This window comes from Cherax quadricarinatus, chromosome 2 (assembly GCF_038502225.1).
Source record: "Cherax quadricarinatus isolate ZL_2023a chromosome 2, ASM3850222v1, whole genome shotgun sequence".
NCBI lineage: Eukaryota > Metazoa > Arthropoda > Malacostraca > Decapoda > Parastacidae > Cherax > Cherax quadricarinatus.
Window position 1 is genome coordinate 55,706,463 of NC_091293.1, and position 12,708 is coordinate 55,719,170.

General features: G+C 40.4%; 1 protein-coding gene across 1 annotated transcript in view; it reads left to right on the top strand.

Moving 5' to 3' along the window:
* Window positions 1-12,708, top strand: part of LOC128684105 (multifunctional procollagen lysine hydroxylase and glycosyltransferase LH3) — an 86,889-nt gene that overhangs the window by 55,699 nt on the left and 18,482 nt on the right. The window contains exon 11 of the mRNA XM_070088333.1: window positions 11,840-11,944. Coding sequence (XP_069944434.1) covers window positions 11,840-11,944 — 105 coding nt within the window. The remainder of the gene's footprint in view (window positions 1-11,839; window positions 11,945-12,708) is intronic.

A 12,708-nucleotide genomic window follows, 5' to 3' on the forward strand; every position in this document is an offset into this window, starting at 1 on the left:
AGGCAAACGGAAACCAAGCCTGTGCACATACTATGCACTTGGTATCTGCAGACATGGGAAATCTGTAAAAACAGACGGGACGTGCAACTATGACCACCCTAGAAAATGCCGTGCCCATATGACAACAGGAAAATGCAAACTCCCTTCCTGTAAGCTTTTTCACCCTGAAATGTGTACCTCTTCAGTACAGGAAAGACTGTGCTATAACTTAAATTGCCAGGCACACCATCTAAAGGGTACAAAAAGATACAAAACATCCAGGCCATGAGAAAACCTGGGTAGCCACAGCCACTCAAGAGGGAGAGGTTTTTTAGTCCCAGGAAGGAAAAAAACTGGCAGGAAATGGCAGAAATCGTACACCAAATCCAGTCATTCCTGGAGTGGAACCACAGTCGATGGCCTCCACTCCAAACCAACAGATACAGATAATAATGCCGGAAAAGAAATCCCCCCCCCCAGTACCAACAATACCACCAGTCCGATGACATTCTTCTTTGCAAATATACAGGGTCTAAAGCCAGCAACAAACAACAAAATACCTTTCATCTGTGGACTGCTTGCAGAGGCAAAGGCAATGTTCGCGGCTTTCACTGAGACCCACATAAAGGATCACTTGGAAAACGAAATATGGATCCCAGGTTACAACCTATACAGATGTGACAGAGTGAACAGGGAAAAAGGGGGGGTTTGGCCTGTACATTGCAGAGTCACTTGTTTGCACAGAACTGCTTAATGCCTCAAATGATGTAGTGGAAGTTTTAGCAGTAAAGGTCGAGAACTAAAACCTATTCATTGTGGTAGTCTACAAGCCTCGGGATGCAACATCCCAGCAACTCCAGGAACAGCTGCTAAAAATTGACCACTGTCTGCAAAATCTTCCAGCTCCTGCACCCAACATCTTGCTCCTGGGGGACTTCAACTTAAGGCACGTAAAATGGAGGAATATAGCAAATAATATTGTTGCAGTAATAACACCTGGAGGCAGCTCTGATGAAAACTCACACTCACACGAGCTTTTAAATCTCTGCACAAAATTCAATTTAAACCAGCAAATAATAGAGCCTACTAGAATGGAGAATACACTAGACCTCATCTTCACTAACAATGATGATCTGATAAGAAATGTCACCATATCAAAAACAATATACTCAGATCACAACATAATTGAGGTTCAGACATGTGTGCGTGGAGCCCCAGACCGACATAATGAGATTAGTCACGAGGGAGCATTCACCAAATTCAACTTCAATAACAAAAACATGAAGTGGGACCAAGTAAACCAGGTCCTAACCGATATAAGCTGGGAAGATATACTAAGCAACACAGACCCCAACTTATGCCTAGAACAGATTAACCTGGTGGCACTCGATGTATGCACAAGGCTTATTCCTCGAAGAAAAAGGAGGAGTAGATGTAAAATAGAAAGAGACAGGCGCTCCCTTTACAGGCGACGGAAAAGAATAACAGAGCGGCTAAAAGAGGTCAATATATCTGAAATGCGTAGGGAGAAACTGGTCAGAGAAATAGCAAGCATCGAACATGAGCTAAAGGAATCTTATAGGAGTCAGGAATCGCGGGAAGAACTAAAAGCCATAAATGAAATCGAAAGAAACCCAAAGTATTTCTTCTCCTATGCCAAATCAAAGTCGAGAACAACGTCCAGTATTGGGCCCCTACTTAAACAAGATGGGTCCTACACAGATGACAGCAAGGAAATGAGTGAGCTACTCATGTCCCAATATGACTCAGTTTTTAGCAAGCCGCTAACCAGACTGAGAGTCGAAGATCAAAATGAATTTTTTATGAGAGAGCCACAGAATTTGGTTACCACAAGCCTATCCGATGTTATCCTGACGCCAAATGACTTCGAACAGGCGATAAATGACATGCCCATGCACTCTGCCCCAGGGCCAGACTCATGGAACTCCGTGTTCATCAAGAACTGCAAGAAGCCCCTATCACGAGCCTTTTCCATCCTATGGTGAGGGAGCATGGACACGGGGGTCGTCCCACAGTTACTAAAAACAACAGACATAGCCCCACTCCACAAAGGGGGCAGTAAAGCAAGATCAAAGAACTACAGACCGATAGCACTAACATCCCATATCATAAAAATCTTTGAGTCCTAAGAAGCAAGATCACCACCCATCTAGAAACACATCAGCTACACAACCCAGGGCAACATGGGTTTAGAACAGGTCGCTCCTGTCTGTCTCAACTATTGGATCACTACGACAAGGTCCTAGATGCACTAGAAGACAAAAACAATGCAGATGTAATATATACAGACTTTGCAAAAGCCTTCGACAAGTGTGGCCATGGCGTAATAGTGCACAAAATGCGTGCTAAAGGAATAACAGGAAAAGTCGGTCGATGGATCTATAATTTCCTCACTAACAGAACACAGAGAGTAGTCGTCAACAGAGTAAAGTCCGAGGCAGCTACGGTGAAAAGCTCTGTTCCACAAGGCACAGTACTCGCTCCCATCTTGTTCCTCATCCTCATATCCGACATAGACAAGAATGTCAGTCACAGCACCGTGTCTTCCTTTGCAGATGACACCCGAATCTGCATGACAGTGTCCTCCATTGCAGACACTGCAAGGCTCCAGGCGGACATCAACCAAATCTTTCAGTGGGCTGCAGAAAACAATATGAAGTTCAACGATGAGAAATTTCAATTACTCAGATATGGTAAACACGAGGAAATTAAATCTTCATCAGAGTACAAATCAAATTCTGGCCACAAAATAGAGCGAAACGCCAACGTCAAAGACCTGGGAGTGATCATGTCGGAGGATCTCACCTTCAAGGACCATAACATTGTATCAATCGCATCTGCTAGAAAAATGACAGGATGAATAATTAGAACCTTCAAAACTAGGGAGGCCAAGCCCATGATGACACTCTTCAGGTCACTTGTTCTATCTAGGCTGGAATATTGCTGCACACTAACAGCACCTTTCAAGGCAGGTGAAATTGCTGACCTAGAAAATGTACAGAGAACCTTCACGGCGCGCATAACGGAGATAAAACACCTCAGTTACTGGGAGCGCTTGAGGTTCCTAAACCTGTATTCCCTGGAAAGCATGCAGGAGGGATACATGATTATATACACCTGGAAAATCCTAGAGGGACTAGTACCGAACTTGCACACGAAAATCACTCACTACGATAGCAAAAGACTTGGCAGACGATGCAACATTCCCCCAATGAAAAGCAGGGGTGTCACTATCACGTTAAGAGACCATACAATAAGTGTCAGGGGCCCGAGACTGTTCAACTGCCTCCCAGCATACGTAAGGGGGATTACCAGCAGACCCCTGGCAGTCTTCAAGCTGGCACTGAACAAGCACCTAAAGTCGGTTCCTGACCAGCCGGGCTGTGGCTCGTACGTTGGTTTGCATGCAGCCAGCAGTAACAGCCTGGTTGATCAGGCTCTGATCCACCAGGAGGCCTGGTCACAGACCGGGCCGTGGGGGCGTTGACCCCCGGAACTCTCTCCAGGTAAACTCCAGGTAAACTCACCTCTTTTGATACGCCTATAAATTCCTTTCTTATGCCCTAGTAGATATTTGAGCCTATTATTCATCCATTTTGGGTCATTTCTATTTGATCTAATTTCTTTATATGGGATAAACGTTCTTTGAGCAGCATGTATAGTGTTCAGAAAACTGTCATATTGATAGCTCTCTTCGTTACCCCAGTCAACAGATGATAAGTGTTCTCTAAGCCCATCGTAATCTGCTAAGCGAAAATCTGGGACTGTTACTGAGTTATCGCTACTATCGTACTTCCATTCAATGCTAAATGTAATTGATTTGTGGTTGCTAGCACCCAGTTCCTCTGAAATTTCATTGTTTGCCAGAACTAAGTCAAGCAGGTTATTTCCCCTTGTAGGTTCTGTCACAAACTGCTTCAAAAAACAATCCTGAACTACTTCTAAGAAGTCGTATGATTCTAAATTCCCAGTCAAGAAATTCCAATCAATATGACTAAAGTTAAAGTCTCCTAGAATTACTACATTATCGTGCCTTGTGGCCTTAACAATTTCCTCCCATAGTAGTCTCCCTTGGTCCCTATCTAAGTTTGGGGGACGGTATATCACTCCTAAAATCAGTTTTTCATGCCCCTCTGAAAATTCTATCCAAACAGACTCTGTATGTGTTACTTCAGACTTAATACCCGTTTTTATGCAACAGTTCAAGCGATCTCCGACGTACAATGCCACCCCACCCCCCTTCCCGATACTTCTATCTACTTGGAACAATTTAAAACCCTGAATGTGACATTCCGCAGGCATGTCCCGACTTTTTGAATTAAACCACGTCTCAGTTAAGGCAAATACATCAATGTTACCTGCACTAGCTACTAATCTCAACTCGTCCATCTTATTCCTAGCACTACGGCTATTAGCATGATGAACATTGAAAAACTCTCCTTTCTCTTTACCCTTCCTGCTCATTTCTGTTTTTCTACTAAACCTATTACTGTCCTTATCACCCAATGTCACTGGCTTTTCAATATCTACCTCGTTCTGCTTATTACTAGTTCCCCTAGAACTCATAATATTACTACACTGGGACTTCACTGTTTTCCTGCCAAAACCCATACCACTAACTATTCCTAGTTTAAAGTCCTAACAGCTCCCTCCACTGCAGTTGCCAGTGCTCCCACCCCAGACCTAGATAAGTGAACCCCATCCCTAGCATACATGTCATTTTTTGCCATAGAAGAGGTCCCAGTTGTCAATGAATGTTACTGCATTTTCCTTACAGTATTTGTCCAGCCAGCAATTGACACCAATTGCCCTGGACAACCATTCATTTCCAACTCCTCTCCTTGGCAAAATACCACATATGACAGGGTTCCCACCCTTCCTCCTAATTATTTCTATTGCTGACCTATACCTGCTAATCAGGTCTTCACTCCTACGTCTGCCAACATCGTTGCCTCCAGCACTGAGACAGATAATAGGATTGCTCCCATTACCTCTCATGATGTTATTATCCAGACGGCTAACAATATCCTCCATCCCAGCCCCAGGAAAGCAAACCCTCTGTCTCCTACTCCTGTCCTTCAAGCAGAACGCCCTATCCATATAACTAACTTGGCTATCCCCAAGAACAACAATATTCTTACCTTCTTTGGTGTCGATCGTCGTGACGTTCCCAGTAGTCGACTCACATTCGTCGGGTAGCACTGACAATGTATTAGATGTTTCCACAACAGTTTCCACCGCAGTCTCTTTCTTCTTCATCGTTTCTACCTTTCCATTCGTCTTCTTGATCGTCAACTTCGTTCCCTGCTGTCCAGCCACTGACCAGTTTCCTTTCTTGACCTGAGGACTCAAAACAGGAGGACTACTACGAATCTTCTTGTTTTCCTCGGTCAGTCGCCGAATCTCCATCTTCGCCATCCTCAATTCTTCCTTAAGCTGTTGGTAAAGTTGCTCGATGGAGGGCATCTTGCTTCAGTTCGTAGAGAGCGCGCAAACAGGCCTTCACAGAGCTAAGTACACGTCACCACTCCCTCAAATACACCTGTATTCGGCAAGAATAGGGGCGGCAAGTCTAAGGGCAACACCAATGCGGATGGTCTGTGGGTCGAGCCGTGTGCCAAAGCTGGAGTTGGGAACAGCCAACAGAAAGTCCCCTGCATGAGGAGCTCTCACTGCCAGGAGGCGGGCTCTATCCTTCCCTGACACACTCTGAAGTATTGTTGAGGCTATTTTCTCCACTCTAGGGCCATCCAAGTGCGACTGTTTGTAGTTGTTGGGGGAGCAGGTCTGGTTTCAAAGCCCGTTAGATTATCCCAGATCATGGCTCCGTCAATGAACTTTTGGTCCTGGACTCCAATCTTGTCCCTAAGATGTTCAGGGAGAACCGTTGCTACAAGCCCTCTGGATGCGACGCATGAGGACAGAAAAGCAGGTAGTGCAATCTGCAATAACTTGCGGACACCAATGCCTCCTAGTCTGACTGGAAGTGTAGTTTGGTTCCACTGCTCGTCTTCTAGAGTAAGGTTAAGTACTTTCGTAAAAATCTGCCTCAGGATACTGTCATATTCGTGCAGTGTAGGGTTATATGAAGGTGCACATCTTAGGAAATATGTCAACCTGGGCAGACTCAGGCACTTTGCGAGAAGATACAAGGCATCGTGGATATATATATATATATATATATATATATATATATATATATATATATATATATATATATATATATATATATATATATATATATATATATATATATATATATATATATATATATATATATATATATATATATATATATATATATATATATATATATATATATATATATATACATATACATATATATATATATATATATATATATATATATATATATATATATATATATATATATATATATATATATATATATATATATGTATATATATATATGTCGTGCCGAATATGTAAAACTGGTCAATTAGCAAGAACTCATTTAAAATTAAGTCCTTTCTGAAATTTTCTCTAATACGTTTAAAGATATATTTTTTTCATTAATTTTAATGTAAAAATTTTTAATTTTGCCCCAAAAGAATCTTAGAAAACTTACCTAACCTTATTATAACAAGAGCAATTTATTTTAGCCTAACCCAACATAATATATTTTAAAAACGTTTATAATAATTTAGCACTAAACAAACACAATCAAATATATTTTTTTTTGTTAGGTTCAGAATGATTTTGGCGAGGGTGTGGTAGGTAAGTTTCGGGTGCCAGGTGTAAATGATAATGGGAGCCCTTTGATTGAACTTTGTATAGAAAGGGGTTTAGTTATAGGTAATTCATATTTTAAGAAAAAGAGGATAAATAAGTATACAAGATATGATGTAGGGCGAAATGACAGTAGTTTGCTGGATTATGTATTGGCATATAAAAGACTGTTGAGTAGACTTCAGGATGTACATGTTTATAGAGGGGTCACAGATATATCAGATCACTTTCTAGTTGTAGCTACACTGAGAGTAAAAGGTAGATGGGATACAAGGAGAATAGAAGCATCAGGGAAGAGAGAGGTGAAGGTTTATAAACTAAAAGAGGAGGCAGTTAGGGTAAGATATAAACAGCTATTGGAGGATAGATGGGCAAATGAGAGCATATGCAATGGGGTCGAAGAGGTATGGGGTAGGTTTAAAAATGTAGTGTTAGAGTGTTCAGCAGAAGTTTGTGGTTACAGGAAAGTGGGTGCGGGAGGGAAGAGGAGCGATTGGTGGAATGATGATGTAAAGAGAGTAGTAAGGGAGAAAAAGTTAGCATATGAGAAGTTTTTACAAAGTAGAAGTGATGCAAGGAGGGAAGAGAAAATGGAGAAAAAGAGAGAGATTAAGAGAGTGGTGAAGCAATGTAAAAAGAGAGCAAATGAGAGAGTGGGTGAGATGTTATCAACAAATTTTGTTGAAAATAAGAAAAAGTTTTGGAGTGAGATTAACAAGTTAAGAAAGCCTAGAGAACAAATGGATTTGTCAGTTAAAAATAGGAGAGGAGAGTTATTAAATGGAGAGTTAGAGGTATTGGGAAGATGGAGGGAATATTTTGAGGAATTGTTAAATGTTGATGAAGACAGGGAAGCTGTGATTTCGTGTATAGGGCAAGGAGGAATAACATCTTGCAGGAGTGAGGAAGAGCCAGTTGTGAGTGTGGAGGAAGTTCGTGAGGCAGTAGGTAAAATGAAAGGGGGTAAGGCAGTCGGGATTGATGGGATAAAGATAGAAATGTTAAAAGCAGGTGGGGATATAGTTTTGGAGTGGTTGGTGCAATTATTTAATAAATGTATGGAAGAGGGTAAGGTACCTAGGGATTGGCAGAGAGCATGCATAGTTCCTTTGTATAAAGGCAAAGGGGATAAAAGAGAGTGCAAAAATTATAGGGGGATAAGTCTGTTGAGTATACCTGGTAAAGTGTATGGTAGAGTTATTAATGAAAGAATTAAGAGTAAGACGAAGAATAGGATAGCAGATGAATAAAGAGGCTTTAGAAAAGGTAGGGGGTGTGTGGACCAGGTGTTTACAGTGAAACATATAAGTGAACAGTATTTAGATAAAGCTAAAGAGGTCTTTGTGGCATTTATGGATTTGGAAAAGGCGTATGACAGGGTGGATAGGGGGGCAATGTGGCAGATGTTGCAGGTGTATGGTGTAGGAGGTAGGTTACTGAAAGCAGTTAAGAGTTTTTACGAGGATAGTGAGGCTCAAGTTAGAGTATGTAGGAAAGAGGGAAATTATTTCCCAGTAAAAGTAGGCCTTAGACAAGGATGTGTGATGTCACCGTGGTTGTTTAATATATTTATAGATGGGGTTGTAAGAGAAGTAAATGCGAGGGTCTTGGCAAGAGGCGTGGAGTTAAAAGATAAAGAATCACACACAAAGTGGGAGTTGTCACAGTTGCTCTTTGCTGATGACACTGTGCTCTTGGGAGATTCTGAAGAGAAGTTGCGGAGATTGGTGGATGAATTTGGTAGGGTGTGCAAAAGAAGAAAATTAAAGGTGAATACAGGAAAGAGTAAGGTTATGAGGATAACAAAAAGATTAGGTGATGAAAGATTGGATATCAGATTGGAGGGAGAGAGTATGGAGGAGGTGAATGTATTCAGATATTTGGGAGTGGACGTGTCAGCGGATGGGTCTATGAAAGATGAAGTGAATCATAGAATTGATGAGGGGAAAAGGGTGAGTGGTGCACTTAGGAGTCTGTGGAGACAAAGAACTTTGTCTTTGGAGGCAAAGAGGGGAATGTATGAGAGTATAGTTTTACCAACGCTCTTATATGGGTGTGAAGCATGGGTGATGAATGTTGCAGCGAGGAGAAGGCTGGAGGCAGTGGAGATGTCATGTCTGAGGGCAATGTGTGGTGTGAATATAATGCAGAGAATTCGTAGTTTGGAAGTTAGGAGGAGGTGCGGGATAACCAAAACTGTTGTCCAGAAGGCTGAGGAAATGTTGTTGAGGTGGTTCGGACATGTAGAGAGAATGGAGCGAAACAGAATGACTTCAAGAGTGTATCAGTCTGTAGTGGAAGGAAGGCGGGGTAGGGGTCGGCCTAGGAAAGGTTGGAGGGAGGGGGTAAAGGAGGTTTTGTGTGCGAGGGGCTTGGACTTCCAGCAGGCATGCGTGAGCGTGTTTGATAGGAGTGAATGGAGACAAATGGTTTTTAATACTTGACGTGCTGTTGGAGTGTGAGCAAAGTAACATTTATGAAGGGGTTCAGGGAAACCGGCAGGCCGGACTTGAGTCCTGGAGATGGGAAGTACAGTGCCTGCACTCTGAAGGAGGGGTGTTGGTGTTGCAGTTTAAAAACTGTAGTGTAAAGCACCCTTCTGGCAAGACAGTGATGGAGTGAATGATGGTGAAAGTTTTTCTTTTTCGGGCCACCCTACCTTGGTGGGAATCGGCCAGTGTCATAATAAATAAAAATAAATAAAGTTTAAAGATATATTTTTTTCATTAATTTTAATGTAAAAATTTTTAATTTTGCCCCAAAAGAATCTTAGAAAACTTACCTAACCTTATTATAACAAGAGCAATTTATTTTAGCCTAACCCAACATAATATATTTTAAATACTTTTATAATAATTTAGCACTAAACAAACACAATCAAATATATTTTTTTTTATTAGGTTCAGAATGATTTTGGCGAAATTACTGCATACACAAATCTTCACTTGTCCCATATGGCAAGATGAGCGTTGCTATTTAAGCCAAGATCGCAAGTTCTGCCTATTCGGCACGACATATATATATATATATATATCTTCTTTCAACAAACCGGCCGCATCCCACCGAGGCAGGGTGGCCCAAAAAGAAAAACAAAAGTTTCTCTTTTTAAATTTAGTAATTTATACAAGAGAAGGGGTTACTAGCCCCTTGCTCCTGGCATTTTAGTCGTCTCTTACAACACGCATGGCTTAGGGAGAAAAAATTCTGTTCCACTTTCCCATGGAGGTAAGAGGAAATAAACAAGAACAAGAACTAGTAAGAAATTAGAAGAAAACCCAGAGGGGTGTGTATATATATGTTTGTACATGTATGTGTAGTGTGACCTAGGTGTAAGTAGAAGTAGCAAGACGTACCTGAAATCTTGCATGTGTATCAGACAGAAAAAAGACACCAGCAGTCCAACCATCGTGTAAAACAATTACATGCTTCCGTTTTTACACTCACTTGGCAGGACAGTAGTGCCTCTCTGGGCGGTTGCTGTCTTCCATATATATATATATATATATATATATATATATATATATATATATATATATATATATATATATCTATATCTATATATATATGCAAAACAACCACTGTGAAAGAGTAGTGAAATTCCAAGCGCTTTCGTGACTACTCACATTGTCAAGGAGCTATGAAAGTAATACATCAAAGGAAGGCAATTAAAGAGCTTAGACCACATCTCACAGTCAACTCCCACAACAAAGAAACACCTGACGCGGGACAATACCGGACTCATAAGAAAAAAGGAACACTGTAGTAGGTCCGCTGGTCCAACTAGACAGGTCCTCACGACAACCCACCAAAAAATCATTCTACCCAAGAAATAAGGTTTATTATTTGTCCAATGTGTTATTAAACTCTAACCAAATTTTATTAATTATAAATGAATCTAATTTATACAAACCTAAGGAAATATTCATATTATTTTCAAAACTGCTTTTTATGAAACAAGATTCAATTACATTTCTGTCAACCATGGACTTGCTTGATGCAACTTTCTCAACTTTTTGAAAATTAATTGGATGGTTAAAGTCTCTCACATAAATAAATAGAGCATTGGAATCTTGTCCAGCTCTAATGCTATATTTATGTTGTTTTAATCTAAGTTCGAGACTTTTACCAGTTTGACCGTAATAAACTTAATCGCAAATTTTACAAGGAATCTTATAGACACATCCGTCAGCATTTTGGGGGGAATTCTTTATCAAAAGTTTTTTTTTACTGTATCAAGATTTTTAAATACAACTTAAATATTAAAAGTCTTAAGAACAGAAGGCATATCAACCAAGTTTTCATGGTAAGGGAGAACCAACATATTTTTAGTTGAATAAGGTTGGTTGTCCCTCTTTGGGTTGTAAAAAGTATTTCTAGCAATTTTAAATGATTTATCAATTACATTTCTCGGGTATTTCAGATCATTGGCTATTTCATAAATTTTGGATATTTCTTCATCTATGAACTCTGGACTACAAATACGTAAAGCTCTCAAAAGCATTGATGAGAAAACAGTCAGTTTAACTGTCTGTTTTTTTATCAATGTACATGTGTGTGTGTCCATAGCATGTACATGTGTGTGTGTCCATAGCATGTACATGTGTGTGTGTCCATAGCATGTACATGTGTGTGTGTCCATAGCATGTACATGTGTGTGTGTCCATAGCATGTACATTTGTGTGTGTCCATAGCATGTACATGTGTGTGTGTCCATAGCATGTACATGTGTGTGTGTCCATAGCATGTACATGTGTGTGTGTCCATAGCATGTACATGTGTGTGTGTCCATAGCATGTACATGTGTGTGTGTCCATAGCATGTACATGTGTGTGTGTCCATAGCATGTACATGTGTGTGCGTCCATAGCATGTACATGTGTGTGTGCCCATAGCATGTACATGTGTGTGTGTCCATAGCATGTACATGTGTGTGTCCATAGCATGTACATGTGTGTGTGTGTCTATAGCATGTACATGTGTGTGTGTCCATAGCATGTACGTGCGTGTGTGTGAGCGTGCACACATAAATCAATGTCATATGTTTAACGTGTATTCAGAGAGCACAACAACTCTAGAGACTCCTTCGGCAGCCATGTGATGAAGTGTACCAGTACCCAACGTTTACAAAGCGCTTTGCTGAGGACTTGCTTGATCTTGCTAACACTGTCGGCAAGTGGTCTCCAGCACTCGCTGAGGTATGTCCATAACAGCTACTCCAGGCTCCACTTGACTTTCCAACCTCCTGCTCAGATCTTCCTACTGTATTACTATTGTTTACTATTATTTTTTATTACTAGTATTAGCAGTAATAATATCATTATTAATTGAGAACTGTAGTTGAGATTTGATCCTCAGCACATTCTGGCTATTAGTCATAGTTTGAAATGTAGGATATCAAGAGGGTTTGCCATTTACAGAGTTTTATTTTGTGTAAATGGTGGAAATGTAAACAAAAGGCAACCCAACCCAGCTCAGCCAAAACAATCTAACGTAATTTTTTTTATTCTCTTAGCCGTAGATGGAAAGTGGTAACTATTTAACTGTGTCACCTGGGACGCCTTCCCTCATGTCTAGCCATTCCATATCCACAAATATGTTATGGGTGATCTACGGCCTCCTATCTCTTAGGCATTCTCCATTGCATTACACAACCTTTCATGGCCTTCACAACATACAAGGCGAGATTCGCCACAATGATACTCGGTACTTTATTAAGAACAGCATAGGATTCATGATGGCCCTGTGAGACCCTCCAAGAGTATTTGAAAGGACCATTCCTTCTCATGAAAAGAAAATATAGAATAATAAACACTTACTGATAATAAGCAAAGCTTTCTTATAAAATTTAAAACAACATTAAACTTGAACGTTTCATTTAAAAAATGAGATAAATATTTATATACTATATAATCTGAGGCTTTCCATGATTTCAAGTAATTGTATATTAATAGTATATTTT